Below are 25,075 nucleotides of genomic sequence, written 5' to 3' on the forward strand. Positions count from 1 at the left end.
GGTTACAAAGTATCTCATGCTGCTTTTTCTCTCTAACATGATGTTATGACTTAGGGGAGGGGGTCTGCCACAGGTTTACCTCAAATAGGAACTAAGCACAGGCATGCATGTAAAAGGCCTTACATTTGAGGAACCCAAAATAACTTTATTTGATTAAATTTTATTTTGGTCCAAACAAGCTTGGTCTCTGCTCTGGCTTAATTTTAGTTTTCATAAATGTTGGCCACTGCATAAAAGTATAAATTCATAAAAACATGCCCAGGGAGTCTTGCATTTGTGCATATGTAGTATTCTTCACCACACTTAAAAACAAACAAACAAAAAACATTTTGCTGTAGACACCAGCAAAATTTAATCTGTGATTTGCCTCCGCTATATCAATTAATGTACAATTGGTATGCATTCTGAAATGCCACAATCTAAGCAAAAAATATGCTGCAATACGTATTGGTCAGGTATACAGGAAATATGTTTGCAAGATTCACAAATAAGACATAAAAACAAGGAACAAATGTTACATTCTCTATATTGTATTCCTTGCTTGCAAACACATATCCGCAGTGCTTTTTTAGATGCAGCCTTGTTAGGAGAATGTTATCTAGTTCTTAAACTGTGCTGTTGTAGTTATTATGAAGGTTTGTGTAGATCTTTAAAAAAATGTTGAATACTATTGTAATTAGATTCCCTTTCTCTCCCAAAACATATCTAACATACCTAGAATGAAACATACCTAGAAAGAAACCCAAAACATACATGCATGTGAAGCAGAAGAAATACAGAATTAGGAGCCAAATGGTAACTACACAGGCAAAGAGTACATGCAGTGTATGATCACACATCTAGGATCATACACAAATACTCAGTGCAGATGGGATCATCCATCACAATATGTGCTTATACCTTCCTTTCCAAGTAATCTGCTTTCATTGTTACATACATATTAGAATAAGGATATAAAGTGAAAAATCTGTTGTGAAAGGCAGTGGATGAATCAGAGATTCTTTGCAGAAGCAGCCCAATGCACTTCCTATGAGAAGATAGTTCTTCCCAGGATGCTTCTGTGCTCCAGCGGGGAGGTCTGCAAATAATACATGCTTCATGTGCTGGGAAAAAACCCAACTTTTTCTTGCTTCAGCATAGCTGTATTTTGAGTAATGGTTTATAAAAAAGAATGCTATCATACATGTGACACAAGATGATTGATACTTAATAAGTATTTTTATGTAGAAGCATAAGTAGAGATTGAATATTGGGCCAAATCCATCATTTCTCTTAGCTGTAACTCTGTTTTCAGTAGATTAACCTTTGCCTGCATTAAATTTGATGTTAGCCCCATGTAAGCATATGTTAGGTATATATACCTATGTACAAATAAAAAGAAATAAGTAATAGAAATCCAAAAACATGAATTATCTCCAATTTAGGGATTGATAAATGAAACACAGAGTTGCATCAGAACAGTAGTCCCACATTTTTGGTCCGCTGACCACTGTCAACCCTCAGCATTTATCATGGCTCAGCAAACACCTGCCATTCAGCTTTTAATTCCAAATGCACTAAGGACAGTATAGTTCTGCAGACTGGTTGCAATGTCCTCTTTCTGTAATTGCATCTGCAGACTACAGTTGGGAACGAGTGCCTCAGTGAGGGAGCCACATACTCCCTTATGCTGAAATATTACAGATTCCTTCTGAATGCTGAGACATCTGACAGCTGGGCTAAATCTCTAGCAAGGAGAACAGTAAGAAGTAGGCTCACAGACTGCACACTACCTTAGCTTTGGTTTGTTCTTTAAATGAGTCATACCCAGGTGCTCCTCACAGCTGTGCCAATAAAGCAAGGTCGGAAGTGTCCATTGCAGAAATCACATTTCTTTTCCAGTTTATATTCATGTAGATTGAGATGCATTATCAGGAGTTCTTTCACTTGAACTCTGCTTGACTGGCGGCTCATCCCACTTCTATCATGGATTTTATCTTCTACATAATGTGTTTCAGTTTAGTCAAAAATTATGGCTGTCAGGCAGGAATCTTGTCATGAAATTCTGTAGCCTTTTGCAAAGATTAGAATAGATTACATAATAGTTGTTCTAATTTCATAATTTGTGAATCTGTACATATATACATCACTATGCTCCTTCGGAAGGCAGTGAAAACTGTTTTCCTATTATTACACCTTAAATTTGCAATTGTATCTTGCATTTAATAATTACTACCTTAACAGTAATGACAAGCAAAGTCTATTTGATTGAAGATGAAGTCCAGAAAAAAGCAACTGAGAATAAGGCAATTTGGAATGTTTGCAAACAGATTTTTTTTTTTTTTGAAGTTGTTTTTCTTATTAGGTTATTTTGCACTATTTTTTTGTTCATATCCACCTCCCAGAGTCAGCAGAAGTGTGCGAGAACACGCTGAGTTCCCTTTTGATTCATTCATTAGAATTGGAACTGTTTATTGTTTGTGAAAACTTTACCTTGAGCCACCCAGCAAAAACCTTCAGTTATAACTTAATTGCTCATAAATTTGCCCATTTAGATCATGGTTAATAGTGCTAATATATTAGACAACATGATTTTCATTTTTTACAGTGTTCACTCTTCCGAGAGAAGACTTAGGTAGTCTTTAACATATTCTTTGCACTTGCAAAGGGTATTCATACTTCAAAAACTCAGCACATATTTTTAGTTCCTTCTAAAGATTTTTGGTAGTGGTTTACTCTTAAGAAATGCTCCTAAACTGATATCAGCGCTTCCTGCTCTGTAATTATTGTTTGTCAACATCAGGACCAGTTTCCTAAAGTATGTTTTCCTCATTTGAGTAGATCATATCCATGTGATTTGTTCCAGTGAAATCAGTTATCTATTTCAAAGACTCCCTCTGAGATAAAAGGAGATTACAGCATCATACTTCCCACTAAATTTGCATCACAGTTTTATTATTTTGTAAGCACAGGCCAACTCTGTGCTATAAAGTTTTGCCTGTGTACCTGTACTGGTTCAAGATCTACAGTTCTCTTAGACCTTTGTTGATAACAATATCGTAGATGCAAATACAGCTATACCATGAACAATATTTTTGCCTGTTGTAGTTATGTGCTGAAGGAGGTACTGTAGCTGTGCTGTTGTGTCTTAAAAAAAAAAAAAAAAAAAGTGTAGCTCCTTCCATTAACATATGTTGCATACAATTACTCTGCAGGCAGAGTTATAATGGCAGATACCCTATAACATAGATGTCTCTATATTTTCCTATTATTTTAAGAAATATTTCTATCTATCTTCCTTGCTGCTGGGTAAAAACCCATACAGAAGACAAAAAATAAAATAACTAATCATCCCTGTTGCAGACTTTAAAGACTCTGAAAAAAGAGGTGGTATGGAGTGCTCATTTTGGCATGTTATTTCAATGATAGGACTCCTGTTCCTCTACTACTTTCCTTTAATTACATAGGAAACCTAGGCTCCTAAACTTTATCTGCTGAATTTCAGTTAAGTTAAATGTATGCTAGCCTACAAAGAGCGATAATAAAAAGGCAACATTAAGATACACCCCAAAATAAACTACTACTACTAGCTGTCATGTAGGATATCTCTGTAAAATATCCTGGCCAGAGAGCCAGCTCAGCTGGGGAGTGCTGTCTGCCACATAGTACTCCCCTCTGTGGGTTACAGTAAATATAGTTGGGGGTTACAAAGAAATTACCAGGTGCAAATAAAGCTCTGAGTCATTTTCTGGGAAACCCCACTTTTCCTGCCTTCCCATCTTCTAATTTAGTAAAGTTTATTAAAATTGGTTGTTATTTATTTTTGGAGCTTGTGAGAATGCCGGTAAGACATTATTTAAACTTGTCACAGAACAAATCACTTGTGATGATGTAAGTATTATTTGATATGTGATTTTTGCCTACAAGGTTCATCTTCAGTTTTAGGACATCAATTTAATTACATTTGAATCCAGTGTCCTCTTTTTCTCCAGGAAACAGAACTTGCATTGTAAGACCTTTGCAGAGTTTGATAACATGTTTGGAAGTAAATATTACAAAAGAGCGTTAATTGTACAATAACTGTTCCATTTATGACATGTAATTGTCCTTCTCTAAATACCACATAAAATGTATTAATAATAATATATCAACATAATATTTAGACTGCTTAAATGAAAGTAAAGTCTCCCTGCTCATATGAGGTATTAGGGGCTTATGTCATGAAAAGTAACTCCAAAGTGTAAACACCATATGAGTAATTTTCTATCCATATCTATCAAAACTCTAGATATTAGAAAAGTATCAGTATGAACACTATGTAACCACCTTGCAGTTACAGAGAAGGGCAGCAAAAGTAAAGATGTGGAGTGGCTTCCATACGAGGAAAAAATAAACATGGAAACTCTTCAGCCTGGAAAAATGACTTGAGAGGAGAAAAGAGAGAGCACTGTGGAATCAAGAGGGGCAGGGAAAAGGTGAATATGGATGAATTTCTTGAAGCTTCCCATACAAGAATTAGAGAATATCAAATAATACAAGGAAGAGACAGATTCAGAACAAGAAAAATGAAATAATTTTTCATTCAACTTGCACTTAAGCTATAGAATACTTTGCTACAGGATGCTGTAGATCATAGAAGCCTATCATGGCCCCAAAACAAGGCTAATTGGACTTCCTTGACTAATCACAAAATGTAAATGCCTAGAAAATAAGAAGGCACAGATGAAGGCAAAAATCTGTCAGATCAAGACAGAAATACACTTGCACAAAGTCTTTGTCTAACCATCTGACTACTGGCAAAACTATAGCAAACTCCTATAAGTATTTTAATGGATTGATCAAAATGAAAGAGCTGCTTTATAAATTATTTACTCTCTTCTCCCAATCCTAGTTATTGCTGACAAGAACCTGGAAAGAATACAAGTAATCATGTACAAATTGAAAGAGCTTTGATAGATTATTTCTGTTTTTTAATCATTTCTTGAAATATTTTCTTATGCTTTTTATAGGAACCAAATATTCTTATAATATTTTACTCATGTTTTTGTTAAGCTCAGCTACATTTTTCCTAGGCTAGATCAAATGAAGTAGTCTTGGATACTAATTGGGAGCTATCACGATATTTCACTTGATCTGTCAACACACCATATTTATGTATTTCTGTATGTAGTTTCTCTTCATCAGAATATTCCTTACTTTAGTCTATTGTGTTATCTTTAATATCCAATGACTGAGAGGTCACAAGGTAATGGAAATATTGACATGTCTGGTTCTAAGCCCTAGGTCGTAAAGTGAGTTTTAATGTTGAATGATTACAAAAACTGGACTGATGGGAAGCTAATAGAAGTTGTTCTCCATTTAGCAGAGACTGAAAGAAAAGTCTTGGTGTTGCAAAGGCGTTTACATGGATTAAGAGCACTACTGTGTTTGCCTGGGGAAAAAAATATCTTGCTGCAAACTGGGCCTATTTTCTTCAAATAATCTCCAAGGAAACAGCCTCTCCAAGCTAGGATCTGATTACCAGTTGCAGGCCTCAGACCATCCTCTTTATCCCAGCATGAACTAAGCTGTATGGGCTGTTGTGTAACTTGACCTTGGTTGGAGATAAAAAGACAGGTTAGCACTCAGCGATCACAAAGACAGAAGTGAAAAGACAGTGTTTAGAAAATAAAGAAAGGAGCTCATGCTGTATGATTATGTGTAATATTCTACGCTGTGCTATGTGGGTGGCCAGTTGAACAGTTCCCTTTCCTGAAACCCAAACACAAACTTGGAGTTTGTCATAGTTTCTCCATTTTTAAATTCATCCTAAGAAAGGTAGAAGGAAAAAAAATATATTTTAAGAGCTTTTGGAAAGCAAAATAAATAGTAAATCCCAAAGCAGTAGGAGCTGCAAATGAATCTTAGAGCTCAGTTTATACCTTTGCTGCAACATCAGGTCAAGAAAATGAAGGGACCTATCACTGTCTATACCTTAAACCTATCAATTGTGGTGTTTGCCAATGTGAATGCTTTGCAGACAGGTGCAAAAGATATTATGAAGTGATTACATTAACAAGTGTAGAAGAAACCAGAGTGGCAAATAATATTTTGCTAGAGGAAAAAACATGTATTTGTCTTGTGTGAAGCTATGCAATCTGTTTACAGCCATGCACCACTCCAAAATAGGTCCTCCTTTGGAGGACCTTTTCACATGATTGAATCGCAGGCATCCAAGACTGCTTTGGAACAAAGATCCTTCCTTATGCCATCCAAGCGACCTGGATGCAAGTCTCTAACTTATGTGGTTTGAATAGCCCCCTCAGAGCTATTTGTGACATTCATCAGTGGCTTGCTGTCTGACCAAGATTCCCCAGGGATATAGCCTGCATCTGGTATTATTCATTAACATGTGGATGCTGAATAGAAATTATATGTCTTAAATTCATAGACAGTATCAAGCTGATAGAGGTCCAAGGAAGAATGAGGACAGGAGTAGAATTCAAAGAGATGTTGAGAAAATGGAGAAGCAGAAAGAATGCAATTCACTAAGGACAAAAATCAGAGAACAATCAGCTGCACATACAGAGATGGGAAATTAGAGAGCTACAGTTCCATACAAAAGAACTGGGAACTGGGTGGCACAGCTGAAAACAACTCAATGAAGGCAATAAACAAGCCAATGTAAGACCTTGCGTGGAGTGTCTTTGGGTTAATGTGTCTCAGGGATGCTAAAAAGTAAATGGTCATTGATTAAGTATTCAGCATCTAAAAACTGGAAGAAGTGAAAAGGAAGAGATATTTTGTTATGATCAACCACAGGTGCTCAGGCTGATGATAACTGTGCATGGCACAAATAGTCACTGTCAAAACCACTGGTGCCAAGGTCATGAGGTCACAGGTAAATCACAGTGGAGGCAAAGTAAGGGATACACTTCCTTTGGATGGTATTAGCCACCATCTCATTCAGAAAAACAAAACAAAAAACAGCTAATGCTAGTTTGCTGCTTCTGTGATTCCATAAAAAATTTCAAGCAAAGCACAGTAGAAACATGTTTTCTTCGTATCAGACCATATGGCAGACAAAAAATACCTAAGGTTTTTATTGCTGATAACTTCCCACATAAGCATGAGCAGAAAATGTAATTTCTGTGATCAGAAGGTTTCCTGGCACATAATACTATGTCATTATTCACACATCCTCACTTTCTCTCCTATATCTTTAGGATATAAGCTCTTCAGAAAAAGGACTCTCATGGTGCTCTGATCACAATTAGAGGCTTTTAGTGTTACAACAGTACATGTCAGAGTAGAGAGAGGAATTGCAGTTGACTAGGCTGTGGTTATGTGGGGCATCTGGCTGCAGTCTTGTCTTTATTTTGAATAGCTCCTCAAAATTATCCAGGTTCTGATCTGACTAAAAACACAATATGTCTTCTAGTCACTAGTCATTGGTATTGATGTTTTACCAATGGGAGGAACGGGCGCTTGTGATGAGATGTCCAATTTGCAGCATTCCAAATCCTAATTAGTTTTTCCAGTTATTTTTATACCTAGCAGAATACATTTCATATCTGGGGCCTTTGGCCTCATTGAGATCCAAACCAAGGATTAAGCAGCTTGGGTCTATAGCCATCCAAGCTGACTTCTCCCTTCAAATAGAACAGTTATTTACCTGCACCCATCTCAGAAATGCTTGAGCTTCTCAACAGAGACCATGAATTACTTTGCATGTGTTTAGGAGGCCTTATTTTCCTCATCATTTTGCCTTCTGTGAATTGCACATGCTCAGGCATGACCAGAAAGCAAAAATCCAAAGGAAGAAACCAGCATTAAGCCTGGTTAGAGCATCTTGCCACAATTAAATGGTTCTGTTTAAACTACCTGGTGGAAAAACAAATTGACTTTGTGTTTTTTTCTTCTCCCTGCTCCCCCCTTCCAGACTCTGACAGCACCTGCTCCATTTGCGGATGAAACAAGCTGTCAGTGCCAAGCGCCCCATGAGAAGCTAACTATTGCACAGGCCCGCCTGGGAACACCAGGTAGGTGTGGAGAGCCCCTTCAGCAGAGCCACACACAGCTCCCGAGTCCATTACAAACTTGTATCAGTGCTGGCTTGTGCCTTTCATTCGGAAGCTGATGTCTGGTGCTATTAGATACTGGGGAAGAAAGAGGTATGATTCTCTTTTGTTAGAGAAACAACAAGAGAAAATGTTTCAAGTTAGAGTTTAAAGTTCTTACGGACATTTGCACACTTGTGGAAAGGAAAGCTTCCTCACCCATTCCAGGCAGCCTGAAAATCATATTTTGTAAGAGCTACCTCTTGAATTCTCTTCACAAACTGCCTTTGTATGCTAGAAAATTTCTCCCTTCACTCAACTGCTTGTTGACCATATCAAACCACAGGTGATTTTAAAGGCCATTCACCCTTTGCAAAGGATGCCTGATTTCTGAACTCTTATCTTGACATTTTTTCCAAACCTACCTCTGTCATTGGGCTGGGGAGACAAAATGATTTCACAGAAAGGCCCAAATATAGTTGAGCCTAATCGCTAAGAGACTCTTTTTTTTTTTTTTTTTTTTTTTTTAATAAAAAGCTTCATATACTTATTTTGCAAATTTAAAATAAGCTTTTAAAATATAGCCATTTTATAGAGATAAGACCCAGTTTTCTAGTCAGCTTTGCAATGAACATTTTCTCCATATTTCTGTGGACCATGGATGTCATGATAGCCAAGACTTCTCGCTGTAGCACAGAAGCACAGTTGACGGAGGTTGGAGCTCTGTTGCTGTCATCTCTGATGGCCTTTTGCTTGGAGGTGACTTCTCTGTGGCACAGCTGTCAGGCCTGTTATTTGGTGAAGCAGCTCCTTCCGCAGTGGCCTGATAGAAAAGATGTCGTACAGAAAGAAAGAATTGTAAGTGGAACAGCAGGACAGTGAGAATAATAAATGATAGGATCATTAAAGAGAAGAGTTTGTGGGAAGTGTGAAAAATGGGAAATGAAAGGTTTATGTGGAAAAGATATGCAATGCTTTTTTACAGTGGCAAGCTGTGGGAAAAAGAAAGCCACAGAGCAGAGAGGAGGAAAAGGGAGAGGGGTAAAGAAAGCAAGGAACAAATTCCAAAAAGATCTAGAAGGCAGGACTGACTAGAAAGTCAGAGAGAGGAAAAAATAAGACATATGGCAGAACTCTGAATGAGACAGTAGGATAACATTTTTTCTAAATTAGAATGCAAGGATGATGGATGATAATAAATAGGCTGAGTCTGGGAGAAAACAGCAGTAAGTACAGAGAAGAACAAGTAATGAGCAGAATAAAGCACTGCAAGTTCACTTACATTGTATTTTGAAAATCTGAATTGGGAAAAAACTCCACAACCATCTTATCTGGGAATAAAAACCCGCCCAGCAGAATTACGTGCAGCTTTTGGGGGGTCTGGAAAATCACTGTTGTGTTTCTTTCTCCGCAGTTGACAGACCTGTCAGAGTGTATGCAGATGGGATATTTGACCTCTTCCATTCTGGCCATGCTAGAGCTCTTATGCAAGCCAAAACTCTGTTTCCAAATAGCTACTTATTAGTAGGAGGTAAGATCAGAGTTATTTATTGCACTGGATTTTTGCTTCTGTGCTTCAGCAGCAGAGAGCGATTGCTGTGCTCTCACCCCCAGCTGTTTACACACTATGACTCTGAGTGCTTCTTTCTCTCTGCGGGCTTTCTGTAGGCTATTTGCCTTGAATTACATCTTACAATCGCATCAATTAAAGTAAAAGTCAAATTCTGCCCTCAGCAGCACAGGTACAATTCTCATTCTAGTTTAAGCAGATGCCTGCATGACTCTGAGCTTAGAATAGCTCCATATGAATAATTTACCTTTCCATTTTTTCCTCAAAATTGTTCAGAGATGGAGATGAGTGAATGAGATCAACCACTCATTTATTCCTGGCTCCTCAGTCCCTACATTGCCCGCCAGACACAGCCCACTTTCCCTGGCAGCCAGGTCAGTACCAATGTGCAGGCCCAGCCTTCAGCATCAAGGAAGCTAACTCTGATTAGAGACTCAAACATAGGTCAAGGTTTGAATATGTTTTTCAGTTCGCAAGTATTGCTAAGTATGTTACTCTTCTTTTCAGTTTATTCCATGAATATCTTCTATTTTGCTGTACAGCTTACTAACAGATGTTCAGCAGTTGGTATATGCCAGACAAGTCACCTGAGAGTGTCTGAGTTTCCTGCCTAGCTGGCTATGCAAGCACTGCTTTCGTGAGGCCTCATAAATATGCATTTGAGTTGCAGTTTGCCTGTGCCTTTGGGTTTGAGATATGCCTCTCATTAACATTTCACAGCAAAACTCTGCTGCTCAAATGCTTACAAAAATGATGGTAAAGAGGCTGCTGTGAGTGCAATGTTCAGACACTTTGAGATGCATTATTTTGTATCTTTGTCCTGCATCAGTTAAAAAAAGGGGGGGTGGGGGTGGAAGTAAGACAACATACAGGAAAAGCAAAATCTCTTCTTAAAAACACAATCTTTAGTTTTGCCCTGAAATTATTGAATTATGCTAATTCAAGTGGAGCTTCCTGGGAGCAAAAGGAGGACACAATCCTTTGTTATTGAAGAAACATTTAGGACTCTGTATTATTTTCCTATTGAGCCAGATAGCTTGCAGAAGAAGCAAGGGGGGTGCAAGAGTGTGAGGTTTAAAAGATGAAAGTTATGGAGGTTTTCTTTTTATTTTTAAAGGTGTGGGGGGTAGTTTTTACAGATCAGGGAAGGAGCTCTGAGGCAAAAGCCTGACTCTTTTGAAATTCATGATATAGCTGTTTTTCTCCTTATTTTCTGAGTGAAAGGACAAAGCAGCCAGCACTCATCAGCACCTTTTGCCAGCAATATTCTGTGCATGTATAGCAAATGGGCACTTCTCCACACCCACATACAATTTGTGCTGCAAAAGAACTGCTGTCATATGCTTTTGTGGGTGCATCTCCCCCCCAACCCCTTCTATTTCTTGTTTTAAAGAACATTGTTTGGAGCTAAGATTTTTTTTTTAAATAGATGTTTGTATCTTTCCAAATCAGTCATTAGACAGAACCAAAAGGAAAAATAGACACATTGTGTATTTGCACTGTGCGTGAATGAACAGTAATCAAAAATGAAATGAAAGTTTTCTACAGAATTTGAGCAAAAATTACTATTTTCTGATAATTCTGGTAGACCTTTTCTTCTAGCAGAGCTCAACTTTAAGGTGACATAGAGATTTTAAGTAAATATAAATACCCCTCAGAAGGGATTTTTCTACTGAGAATGGCTTTGATCTCCATTAAATTTCTTGTCAGCAGGCATCAAAGTGACTTACTAGGATGAGAGTAGCATTTCTCCAGCTGAAGTATATGTGTATATTAATATGTGGCTTTGAATTTTGTACAAACTCCAGGGCTAACTAAGCCCTCCTACATTTTTACCTGCTTTAAAGATCTTAAATGACCATCACAGAAAGAACATCCATTTTAGGTCTCAAAAAGACTACCTTTTCACCAGAGCCCTTCCTGATAGGATGATATTTTCAAATTAGAAAGCAGCATCGGCTATGGGGCTGCTATCATACTTCCCTGCAGCACTAATAATGTTGGATTTACAATTTGTCCAGTACATTTACTGTTTGTCTAGGTGTCATTCCCAAGTGAGATCCAAAGGCACACACAGGCTTGACCTGTGATGAAGGACAATCACAGTCAACCCGGCTATAAAGGGTGTCGAATTTTTCTATGTGGGGAAGTGAAGGATGATTGTAGCTATAATACTGGACAGAGTTACAGTCAAGGGGACAGGCCACTGTGCTTTATGGAATATTATATAGGGAGAAGGATAGTAGCCAACTTCATAGTCCCTCAAAAGCGTGGGCAATACTCCCCGTCATTTTAAAAGCAGTATGACAAAACGTTGTCACATCCAGAGGTGCAGGATTTCTGGACTTCCACTAGAGCATATGGCTTCTCCTAGTCCTTTTCCTTGGGTTTCCTTCTGTGATTTCCTCTTTGATTGTGGAATAAGCCTTACTCGTCTTTCCATGAAATCTGCTGAACTCAGGTTGCCCAGAGAAGTTGTGGAGTCTCTACGCTTGGAGATGCTCAAAACCCAACTGGACACAGCCCACAGCCCATAACAGCTGCTCTAGCTGACCCTTTTCTGAGCAGGGGGTTGGACTAGATATCTCTAGAGCTGCCTTCCCACCTCAGCCATTCTGTGATACATGAAGTTTGTGAGCACTTTTTGATTGCTGACAGGTCACTTCTCTATTTGTTTTTGAAACACTCTCCCTCACTCCTAAAATCTCACAGCCCATCAAATCTCCACTTAGAGTAGGATTCAATTTCCTTAATATATGTGTGTGATACCATTTGAGATGTCCTGTGGTATCTCACTTGAGCTCTGGCTGCAGCTTCAGAAAGCAGGGGAGTCTCTCTTAGGTCTAGGATTGTACTGCTGACCCTGTGCAGATCTTTCAGATGCCCTAGAACACCCCCAAATGGCACTAGGTACTTAATAGAATTGTCAAGAATTTATTAACTGTTGATCATGCTAATTGTACTAGATATAGAGCCATCTTGTGACACTTCCCTATTTTAGTTTGCAGTGATGATTTAACTCATAAATTCAAAGGCTTCACTGTGATGAATGAAACTGAGCGATATGAAGCCCTCAGACACTGTCGCTATGTAGATGAGGTCATCAGAGATGCACCCTGGACACTGACACCAGAGTTCCTTGAAAAACATAAGGTACATTGCTCTCCTGATCCTTTGCCTTCCCTCTGTAGACTGATGGTTGAGAATAAACAGAAAGTATGTATGTGAAATTCTATTAGCTGGAGTAAATTACTTGGTTCAGTTAATTCCAGCCACAGAAATTAGGTGTATTGCATTGCTTGCTTGAGTTTTTGTCAAAAAGATGTTCTATTTTTCTTGCTTTTTTTCCTCAGTATGCTGGCATGATTTCTGTAGTGGAATTTTTGAATGGTAAAATAACACAGATAAATTATCCATAAATTGCAAGCACAAGTAGGAAGCTCATGAACCAGGAACGCTATAATGTAATGATTGAAGTCCTGGATTAAAGGCACATTTCTTGTTAATTTCAATAGGTGCAATAACGGGCCCAGAAGTTCGTAAAAATGGCAGCAGCTGAAATGTGTGTAACTGCTCTTACGTACTATTGGCTATCTTACAATATATAACAATTTTAATATATACAATCTACAATAAACTAGAATTTATTTTAGTGTTCACATCACTGTGTGATGAATGTACAGCAAGTCAGTTACTAGGTACAGTTGTATATGTACACAGATCTAAGGAGGCAGAATCAATAATCCTGCCTCTACAATTTTTAAAGTTGGGTCTTTGCCACTTGACTTAAGAACACTTCCAGTAGCAATAAAAGCAGAAACAAGTGTCTTAGATTTTCTATAGAGTATCACCCAGAGATAGACAGAGCATTGTGTTAATGTCAATGTTTCTGGACACGAGCTTTCTATTCCTTCAAACTGACTGTGGAGCATAGTGGTTGTAGGCCTAAATCAGGTGCAATATTTTAGGATGAGAATGCAAAAGCAGGTCAACTGCAGTCAAGGTAGGATCCTCCAAAGCAACCCCCACTGAACCAGAATTTAGTGATGGTGGTATGTTACTCTTCTGTTCACTTGCAGATTGACTTTGTAGCCCATGATGATATCCCATACTCCTCTGCTGGCTCAGATGATGTATACAAACATATAAAAGAGGCAGGTAAGGACAGTTTTACATTTCAACACCTTGAACTCTTGTTATTGGCTTGTGATCACAACTGCTGGGAGAGAAGCGATAGAAATGATGTCACATTCTCTACCCTTATGGTAGTTATCGCTGACTTCAGCAGAAAGGTTCTCTTTGTAAAACCACAAAGAATATCCTTAGCTAAATTCCTACCATAACCTCAAAAAAACCATTCAAATATGTCATGAAAGAGTCTCTTCTTGCTTTTTTAGCAACATCAGGGTGTTCCACCAACAGGTCTGGACCAATGAAATTGAGTTCAGTACCCCCAGCAGCCCAGCAAACTTTAGTAGTTTATTGGTAACCACAGACTGACTGCTCCTTGAACACGCAGCAGTTCTCTGTGGGGGAAAGCACACAGTCAGCCTTCAGGAGTCATCAGGATCCACTTCTGGTTTACACTGAGGCTGCTTTTTACCACGCTGGCAGAGGATTTAAATCAATATAAGAGAAATCAATGTGTCACAACTGTTTAGCTGTTTGGTTCGTTACCAAATTACACTGAACATGAATGTGCTGAAGTTGTCAGGCAGCTGTCTCACTTCCATTCATGGATGCTGAATTAAAACCAAAGAACAACTTAAGCTATTGTTTGCCAGAAGCAGCTATTCTAACACAGTGAACACTGCAGGAGGAGGAAGAGATCAAACCTTTCTTCCTCTGCTCCTTGGAGGGGCTGCTTTGAACATTAGAGAGTCTATCTTCTTCCTGGTCTATGTAAATGTACATCTTAAAAAAAATGCAGGGAAAATCTGCCTGATAGTAATCTGTAGCATGAAGTGACATTCTCAAACTGCACAGTGACAGCTGTAGGTCAGATATTGACCTGAGCTAGAAGAATAAGCTTTTTACAGTAGTATTTGTTAATCTTTTTCCACTTGCAAACCTCACTGTGGGACCAGACTCACAACATTCCTTTGGGCACCACTCTTCTACAGTTTCAGAGCCAGAGAGAACGTACTTTCCTAGGCAATGGAACAAACATACCTCTGGTAAGGATGAGTCACTGAGGGACATACAGAATACGTGCTGGCAGGGAGCTATTTTGCCTTACTTCTGTAAGGTGCTGAATACACAGTACAACCCAACAGCCACCCTGATGTCACTGTATCATTATCAGACCAAGTTGGAGAGTGCCCAGAGCTGGCATATCCTTCTCTGCTGTTTTTAGGCACAGGTACACCATGCATGCATCCTGACAAGAAATTCAAACTTTTTCTTTCTTGCAGTCAGACAAACTTGGTTGCCTTTAAAAGCAGGGGTTAGTAGGATAAAGGCTTGCTGCATTTCTAGCACATTTCAGCCCGGATACTATAAATCATAAACTCAGTGCTCTCTTTTGCAGATGCTTTTGGTTGAAAATGGAAGAGGGTACAAACAAGCAGTTTTCACATTTTTAAGCAACAATTACCCCCAGCTGGAATCAGTGCTGCATCTGCAGTTTCTCATATTCCCTACTCATCTGCTCTCTATAGCTAGACTTCTTTTAAACTGGAATTTCAGTTTCACCCTTTGATAAGTTTAATAATAAGCTGTTTTTCTGCGGGAAGAAGGAACGGCATGCTGTCCCTGCAGGCAATATAGTATAGGTTTATAACTTCAGGAACCTGCATTGTGTGCTGTCTACATCACTGGGTAATACTGGAGAAGTGACTTCAATTTTGTACCACTGAGTTTTGTTATGTCTAAAATAAGGATAATGTTACCCACTTAATTTGTGAGAAGTTTTGAGATTTAGTGATGTAGTAGTCCTAATGCTGCAGAACAGGGTTATTGTTATAATGAATTTCCTTCTTCTCCTAGGTATTTTGTTTAAAATAGACCAATGCTGTGAATGGATTTGTGCACATTTCTCTCTTTTCTTAGTTATAGTACTCCTCTTTTCATTTTCCCACATAGGGCTGTTGGGCAGCAGACAAGCAAATGGGAACTGTGGAGCTCATTCTGTAGATTTCTCATGGGCTACCATTTCCCCCCTATTTTCAAAGGCTGGGACGTACATGGACCACAGTGAGCTTGGTAACGGTGGGCTAACTGAACCTCTGCACATCTGTAAACAATTCACTTTTGAAAACATGGATCAGTTCAGGACATGAAGCAAGTGAAACCAAAATTAATGACTAAACATAGTGCTCTGATACATGTTTTTGTACGTTTACTTGAAATTAATTCAGTATTTGGCTCAGCAAAGGCTGAGGATTCATGGACTCTTGTAGCTTCTATCTAGAAATGCTTTTGGCTTAAAGTGAGTTTTATTGCTTCCCAAAATAGTTTCCTGAGTGACTGCTGCAAGCCTGAAAAGCATAAGCATGGAAACTTCTCTGCTCATGATTAAAATAATCTATTTTTAACAGAGTATTAATTAGCAGGGTATTAATTAGAGATAATAAAATAACATATATCGTTCACTCACAAGAGGCTGCTAAGCTGCTTGATCCCTTCTCCATACATCTTTCTAGCCCTGTAAAATGGGCTAGAAATGCCTGCCTGCTTCAAAGGAATGCATGAGGATTAATTTGTCAGTAGCTATAGCACCCTTTTAAGACAAAGCACTATTTTTTTGCAACACCATTTCCAGTCTAATCTCACAGCTCTCTCTCTCTCTCATCAGCAGTTTAATGTTGCAATTACATATAAGTGATAGTAGTAATTTCTTGCAGTCCTCAATAACTACTAAGACAAGATGTGCTAGTGCTCTGCTATTACTGCCTTTGTGACTTGCTTTAACAATTCGTGTGATCCTGCCTTGATGAGAAGCAGTTAAAAAGCAACATATTACACAGCTGTGTTGAAGAAATATAAGCAGTATTAATAAATTGCTAGTTTTATCCGGGCTGATCTAAATTGCTAGTTTTATCAGAGTGTTATAACACTCTCATAGCCTCAGCTACTCAAAACAGGGACTGTAGAAAGTGGTATCCTTAGCACCCACAGTAAAGCCATGTTTATTCACTGATGTGAATTCACTGGGCTACATCTTTTTGTTAAAAACTACCAGCACTTTCTGGGTTTCTTCCACTTATTGTAATGCAGAATATACATCTTTTACCTGAAGGTGCTTCAAGGCTTTGGCCAGTGCTAGAGGCTGGTTTGTTTTGCTCAGCACAAAAAGGACTGTAAGAGGGTACAACACAGCAATGGAGAGGAGAGTGGAAATATGCAGGAGACCAGCAAAAGGCCTTTCAGTAGTGTGAGTGGGAGCCAGGAGAAAAAAACTATATATATTATATATATATATTTGTGTGTGTGTGTGTGTGTGTGTGTGTATATATATATATATATATATACACACACACACAGTTATATATAATATTAAATTCGGGCTAGGCCTATGGAAAGAACTGTTCAGTGAATTGTCAGCAATTGTTAGGTCTCACCTTCCTGACTCAGTAATCCCCTGTCTAGCTAATAACTTTAACATATCAACTGATACTGTGAAGTGGACAAGTTTTAGCTGTTTTATAGGCTGGGGGAGGGGAAATGAAATGTATAGCAACTTTGTGCCTTCTCTAAACTCACACAGCAACAATTGGAAAAACTAGGAATAAGCCAGCCAGAATTTCAAGCCTCTTATCTTTGGTCAGGCATCTTTGCGTAGATGTTCATACTCAGCTACCTGCTGCACAGCTTGGTCCAGCCATGCTTTCTCAACGGGCTTTCTTTTCTCCCTTTGCTCAGGAATGTTCGTACCAACACAAAGAACTGAAGGTATCTCAACATCAGATATCATCACACGGATTGTCCGTGATTACGACGTTTATGCCCGACGCAACCTCCAAAGAGGATACACCGCCAAAGAGCTGAATGTTAGTTTTATAAATGTAAGTATGTACACTGTTGTGCATTTGCTTTAGAAAGGATGTGTATGAAGAGAGCAAACTTTTAGAGCAGAGGCTAAGAAAGCATATCTTCCTCCTATTGCTTTTAAAATGGGAGACAGAGCTGGGGAAAGTTTAGTTTAAAAGAAACTGTTAAGCTGAGGATTGTTTTAACTAGTGATAGTACTTAGCAGCTTCATTTCCATCCTACAGTTTGATGTTTGTAACAAAGCTACTGCTTCATGTTTCTCCTTGAGCTGCAAGTGACTGTCAAGAAAGAAACCAACCCCCAGCCCTAGTGCCCTCAAGCGCTGATTCTTTATTTCCATTGTGAGAAGACAGCATAGATCTTAACATTCAAGCTCTTTCTTTGCAAAAAGTAACAAGATAAAAATAACAAAACAAATGGCCCTGTAGAAGCCCCGTAAAACACAAGGAAGTGTGTTAGGAAGCTAGTGTTTAAATGATGCTGAAGAGATTACAAATCACGATATGTAGTGTGATAGGTAGGACAAGGGTGCCACTTAGAAGGATTGCTCAAAGAAGGTAGCAGCTCCAATTATGCAGCTTTCACATACAGAACTACATCTTACCCTCCACTAAGAAATAAATACGTAGCAGAAATGAATTTACTCTCTTCTATCTTCTGTTTCAAGTCTTAACTGGTAGGCCTCTGGAAAACCCACATTACTGAAAGGTTCCTTGTGACTGAGTTTCATCACAGGCAGATTTCCTCACATTTGGGAGCTAGGAAATCCCTTATGACAGACTGAATTGTGTCATTTTGTGAGGATTTTGTTTACCTGTTTCTTATTTTAAGGTCTGGCAGATACATCATAGAACATAAGACATAAATATTTATTTCCTTATGCTTCTCTTCACTCTTCTACACTTCTTTAGTACAGCTTAGTACTTATGGTATATTTAAAATTTCCTGCTGTAGATACTCCACCCTTAGGAATCACAATTGCAAACATTCATTAGATTAAAGCACACTGGATGCAAACTTTCCTTTGGGGTTCTCAAATTCATTCTCTCTGCTCTGAGGTTAAGAAACTGTTATATAACTTATATGTTCCCCACAACCAAAGACACTGAGGTATTCTGAAGTCCCTCCTGACATTTGGTTATTTAGCTTATAGAGCTCTAAATACAGAAATACTGCTTTTTACCAGAGGCTTTTAGTGTTTCAAAATAAATAACAGCATTTCATTAACACAGAAAAGAGTTGGTGTCCTAAATAATTAAAGGAAGGTTTGGTTATTTATTAGATGCAAAATAGGTGAGATTTCTTCTTTTCTTGGCCTTGTGGCCTGTAAAGACATGTCTCGGTGTCCTTTCGAATTCTTGCATCTGCTATTGCTTTGAATGCTGCCTTTTCACTTTTAAAATAACATGGAAGTGTTAATTCCATGAAACATTTGGCATTGAAAATAATCTGCTGAAAAACATTGTGAGCATATTTTAAACTTCTGATTTGAAGTGTGTTAATGTACTGGAGAGTAAGAATGAAGGGGTATTTTAAGCTTTTATATCTAATTGATTTTCAATTTTTCTCAAATCTGGAGCAACAGACTAGATTTGCTAATGAAGTATGCCAGTACAGCCGATAAGTGAATACGCAAGTATTTAGGTATATGTATTTGCATGGTTGCATTCAATTAATTTTTAAATGTAAGATAACATTTCTGTATGTGGCCTGAGATTTAGAGGCCAAGCTGTGCATGTTCTTATTATAAGGATTCTACAATTGGGCTTTCATCCATTATTCTAGAGGTTCATGAGCTAGAATAACACCCTCCTACCCCCAACTAGCAGTAGACGTAATGAGCAAAAAGAAAGCAGTAACGCATAGGAAGCAAAATCTTTTGAGTCAGAAGTTTGTATTGCGTATTTCTGATCCAAAGCTCTACTTCAGTACTTTAAGCTGCTACAGTGGAACTAAACAGCATTTGTTCTAGAAGTAAATTAAAGAGTCAGTTAAATGAAAATCTCAGAAAACTAAAAGCTGGCAGTGAGCTCTGCTTCTACAGCGGTCATTACATCTTCAAGGGCACAGGCTTTGTGAGTTCTTTGTGCTTTACTTCTGAGGAGCCCAGAAGCATTTCAGGACAAAAATACTTAACCTGAAGCATTTTTTGAGCTTGAGCAGATTGGAGCTCCCTAGGAGCACCTTCTCTTTCCACTTCTTTTTTTGTATCTCTCAGCAGTTAGGAGTCTTTTCTGTTAAGTAAGCTGTCCACAAGTGACTGGCCTTTGCACACCTTTCTGTTACAGACAGAGGCTCCTGTGTTATCCAGTTGTAGGTGACCAGAGGTTTTCTTCTGCCATGCAGAAATCTGTCCAAAGAGGTGCTTTGGATCAAGTTAACATCTGTGATGGCAAGTCAGCACTGGGATGCATTTGCAAGGAAACACAGGGAAATTTGCCTTTTGTTTACTATCAAGTTTGAGCTGTTAATTCCTCATTTGTATCATAACAAGATTCATTTAATTTTTAAAAAGTGTATCAAGTTTGAAAATGCAGGAAGATTCTTATAGTGGATGAAACATAATAAACAATGAGCACCATGTAAGTTTTTAAACATGTACCTATTTGCATTTCATTACTCATAAATATTAAATTTTTGTTTTCAAATATGGTGTGAGAATATTTAACTGAAGTCATAAATAATATTAATGTTAATGCAATTTTTGTTATTTTTCTCTACTTTGAGTGGCTAATTATTGCCAAGTCCCTACATAATAATCTCTCTGTCGACTTTTAAAACAGGAGAAGAAATACCGATTTCAAAACCAAGTGGACAAAATGAAAGAAAAGGTCAAGAATGTAGAGGAAAAATCAAAGGAATTTGTTAACAAGGTGGAAGAGAAAAGCCATGACCTCATTCAGAAATGGGAAGAAAAGTCCAGGGAATTTATTGGCAACTTCTTAGAGCTGTTTGGACCAGATGGAGCTTGGGTAGGTATTTTCTGTAACACAGATCAAGAGGAAATTCTTCTGCTGCAGTCTTTGTTTTGAAAGCCAGCACAGTAGGATAGCATCAAACCTGCTTGCTGAGGCCTGTAATGCATGCCAAAACTGCAGTGGAAGGATTTGCTAATTCTGATGCTTCTTTGGGACAATTTCTGTCTTTTATGTTTGCAGAAATATTTACCAGTGTGATGTTCTGAAGTGAAGTTAGTTGTAATATATTACTGCATTCAGTGGTACTGCATCACAGCACACTACCAAACAGGCAAATACAGCTCTTTTATCTCCCTTTCAACATTAAACAGGCCCACATACACATCAGGGACATATTATGCACTGGAGCTGGGGAAGGAAACAGGGACATTGGAAAAGCTTTTTAATTGTTTACTTGTCTGCATTCTCTATACTCAACAGCAGAAGATGACAGTTTGCTACTTAAAAAAATACTGTTTTAAAGGTCTGAAAAAATATTTTACATCTATAGTAGCCAAGCTCATCTAATTGCCTGCAGAGAAGTCTCAGGTAAGAATGCAAACTGAAGCACTTTTGAAGCTGTCTTCTGATTTGTACAGCTCCAAAGAACCAATTTGCCAAAGAGCCAGTCTGCCATTTTCCAATGCAGATGCATTGGAAAGGCAGTTGAGAGTTTATAACGTTGTAAGTTTGAGGAGAAATGCCAAGGGTAACCAAAATCATGCAATGAGTTGGTGGCAAGTTGGCAATGATGTAGGGAGTCCCAGAAGCATCCTAATCCTTCCTCAGCTTTCAGTTCTGAACTATGTCACATGCCAATCCTTGGGAAGTTCTGTTTGCCTGCAGCACTTCCTTAGCTTCTGTGTTCCTGTTAAGCTTTGCTACTGATTTCAACGTAGTCGTCAGTTGTTTGAAACAGAACTTAGATCTTGTTGGACATCAGTCCTTTCAGTCAGTCATTTGCCATATTGATTACTACTCAGCTCAGAAATACTTAAAGGTTAGCCTGTGAAGGCTTCAGAACAGAGACAACATCGTTTTAATCTCCTTACAGCTTTATCTGTCCCATGTAGAGGAGTGCTTTCTAAACAATGCCTGTCGTAGTCATGTAGATACCTAGTTTCATTAACAAATTGCTCTTTTATGGCAATGTATTATTTTCCTTCAGGGAGGGAAGACTAAATATTCTGATGGAAAAGTTCAGGTTTGCCTGTATTGACCACATCCACAGAAGGAGTGCTTTGCCAATAAGTTATTCCAAATAGCTTTGCAAGCAAAGTGATCCCAATATAGAGAGGATCCTGTGGCCATAGGTACTGTATTAATAAAGCTAATGGAGCATATGAAATCCATAGGAGGTTGGATGAGTTTAGCTGTGCAAAGGTAGAATTTCAAAGCTTTGATCTCATTCCCCTCCTCTACCTACTCCAACTACATACTGATGATATTTAAAGGAATCCTTTGCCTTTTTTTTTTAATAGAACACGGTTTATTACAGAAAAACTGCTCTGCAAAGGTCTTTGTGGGGGGAGGGAGAAGCCTCCTGCTTTACTCTTTGATTTAGTGTCCCAGCTAGTGTAGGAAACCTGATGCAATCACAGAGATGTTTGCTAGGATAATGTCCATAAACGTCCAGTGGAGAGAGAAGTCTCCTTGCTTTGTTGAGAAAAATCTTCAGCAACAGTGAACTGAGGTGCTGTGGCATTTTTTTATTATTATTTCTTAATCAGTTTGAGCCTGGCAACAGGAAAGATTTTTTTTTTTTTTTTGGGGGGGGGGCAAACAATGATAACTTGCTATTAGTGTCAAAACCATTATTAACATTAATTTACCATATCACTGTTAGTTAGATGTTGCTTTTAATGTTGACATTAAAAGTACAGGAATCATTATGGGTTTGTTAGATTCCTAGATCAGTAATTTGCATCCATTAACATGCTATTATTATTTCACAAATAGTTATTATAATATACTTTATGCTAGCATCAGTTTTCTAGAAGTACAGTAAGGGCTGTGTAACCTACAAAAAATATCAGTTTCTGAAAAAGGTCAGCATGTCAGTTTTCAAGCTGCAGAGATGTACATAATTCATTAGTCATTCTACCCACCTGTACAATTATCTGTACATATTTTCTTTGAGCAAGAATCACAGAAGTGTCAGAAACAACAATGATTTATATGGCACAAAATTTTTATTCTGGTTTGAGAGAGTATCACACAGCACAGGCTGGCACAAAGCTCTAAGACAGACATGTAGCTGCATAGAAGCGAGGAACTGGGGTTAATTCTACCTAATTTCAGATATTTACAAGCAGACAGCTGCTTTTCAGTCCCTGACCAGTCCCTTCAAAGGGCCAGTTTCCTCTATTACATTCAGAGAGGGAGCCAGGAACGGCCACACCAGGAAACGGCTGCAGAACCACAGACGTCTGCAGTGGCTCAGATGAATCTCACGTACAGGTTGTGGCTGGACCCCAGGGTCGGCCCTTAGGGCACACCGCACCTCCGCAGCCTGGGCCTGAGCACGTCCTTGGAAGCCTGTGGAAGAATCGGCACCTGGAAAGCAGCAGTCCAGTTGTAAGGCACAGGAGCATCAAAATTTCTTTTGCCCAGCCTCATGTAGCTGGATAGGGGCATGTACATAGATCCTGTCCTAAATAGTGTGAATTCAATAACAAGCCACAGAATTCAGAAGCGGGCAATATATTTTTTTGTCCAGTAAGTTTGCCAAGTACGAAGTATCATCTCCCTAAATTGTTGGGATGTATCTGAACTTGCTTGAATCAAGGCTTTGAAATTCTTCTGCTATCTCTGTTAATGTTCCAGAACACAGCCAACCTCATCTAACCTTCCTGTATTTCAAGTGATCTATTAACATTAATTTTATTTATTCAGCACCCAATGGCCACCACCCCTGACTAGGAACACCTTGCTTGTGAAGCTGCACAGGTATAACTCACTGACCTTGCTGGGGCACAGCTGGAGGGGAAAATAATTAGTCTGGAGTTTGATGAATTACATCGCCACTTCCTCCAGCAACAGCTTCTGGTTTTAGCCAGCAATCTGATGGTTAAAGCACAATCAAGGACGCAGGAGGCAATGTGGACTGGCTGAGCACTTACGCAGCCAACAGTGAGAGTGCGCTCCCTCTTCCACCCATTGAAGCAAAAAAAGCTTTGCTAAAGCAGGGACCAGAAGGCAGCTGTCGCACAGCTCTGCTGACTGCCTTAGCAGGAAGGTGGGACTCTCCGCCCTTAGCTTGTCTGGCCCAAGGGATGGTCAAGTACCAGCTGCTAAGGGAAACGCTCAGAGCAAGACGGATGGGGCAGCAACTGGCCAGGCTGGGCCACCTCGATCTCCCCAAATGCCAGTACCTAAAGCACTGTAACATTACTGAGCTTTTTGAACTGGTCTGTAATGTCTCAAGGCCAGGTGCAAGTGGCAGCCAAAATGTTTTGCTTGCCCGGGGGGAAAAAATCATGTCAAATGCCATTTTTGTTGGGAGTTATTTTTAGTGAGAGAAACAAAACAGACTACATCAACACCCCCCTGCCTCCCTAAAAGAAAAAAAAAGAAAAAAAGTAATGGCTTTGGTCTAAAGAGAAGAAGTGCTGCATTTCTCCCACAAAATTTCAGCAGGTTTCAGGACTTTGCAAGCTCTGATGCTGTTCTCATAGCGCTCGCCAGCCTGAACCTGCTCCTATGTGAATACTTCTTTTCTGTCGCAGGCTGGCAACATTTGTCAGGAGCAACCACCATCTGCTAACTGTTGAGATTTAGGAAGTATTGACTATTTTGGACCTAGCAGCAGTGCAAGGACAGATTATGTGCTGTTGGTTTTTATGCACGGGATTATTGCTAAGTTTATCTCTAGGCAGGAACCGTTCTGTTATTCTGCACTGCAGTGAAATCTAGGCTCTAAAAGTAAGTTGATAAAGGTCAACATGATAAACATGTAATCTGAGTGAGGGAGCTCACATAATTACAGCCAAGCTTGTCACTTATGCTTGATCTTTAACTCTCTGGACTAGTGAAAACCAGAAATGTGTTTAAATTAAAAAAAAAAAAATAAATCCAACAACAAAAAAAAGGCCCTAGCATTTGCCCCCTCCCTCTTGCAGGAAATGTAGTTTCCTACTGAGTTTCAATGGTAGAAGGGACAAGCTGGACAGCGACATGCTTCAGGGCAGGGAGGAAGGTCATCACAGGACCGAGTCACTGGAGGGGGAAAGGGGAGGAGGAACAAAATGAAAAGAAGATGAGAAGATGGATTGCTGCTGCCCAAAGAGGCAAGCCCAGAATATATAGCGGAGCTATTTTGCTCACAGACCCAAATGGCAAGGAGCCTGGGCTGGCTCTTCCCTTTGAGCTGGGGCTCTCCTTCGATCCTCCCAGTATTTGGAGCAAGGTTAAGAGTTCTTGTTCCCCATTTCCAGGAGGAGAAGTGAGGCATCCAGAATTTGCACTTTCAACATGAAGCCTGCAGCAACTGTGCAGTAGAAGCCATATCACCTGTAACAGTCCCATAGCCTAACTAC

At 39.0% G+C, this 25,075-nt stretch overlaps 1 protein-coding gene across 1 annotated transcript in view; it reads left to right on the forward strand.

The window, feature by feature from the left end:
- PCYT1B (phosphate cytidylyltransferase 1B, choline) overlaps positions 1–25,075 on the forward strand; it is a 30,824-nt gene that overhangs the window by 4,785 nt on the left and 964 nt on the right. Inside the window, exons 2-7 of the mRNA XM_062600133.1 lie at positions 7,901–8,000; positions 9,433–9,549; positions 12,590–12,741; positions 13,668–13,746; positions 17,452–17,594; positions 20,364–20,552. Of these exons, the coding sequence (XP_062456117.1) occupies positions 7,901–8,000; positions 9,433–9,549; positions 12,590–12,741; positions 13,668–13,746; positions 17,452–17,594; positions 20,364–20,552 (780 nt within the window). The remainder of the gene's footprint in view (positions 1–7,900; positions 8,001–9,432; positions 9,550–12,589; positions 12,742–13,667; positions 13,747–17,451; positions 17,595–20,363; positions 20,553–25,075) is intronic.

Source organism: Rhea pennata, chromosome 1 (genome assembly GCF_028389875.1).
Source record: "Rhea pennata isolate bPtePen1 chromosome 1, bPtePen1.pri, whole genome shotgun sequence".
In the NCBI taxonomy this organism is placed as follows: domain Eukaryota; kingdom Metazoa; phylum Chordata; class Aves; order Rheiformes; family Rheidae; genus Rhea; species Rhea pennata.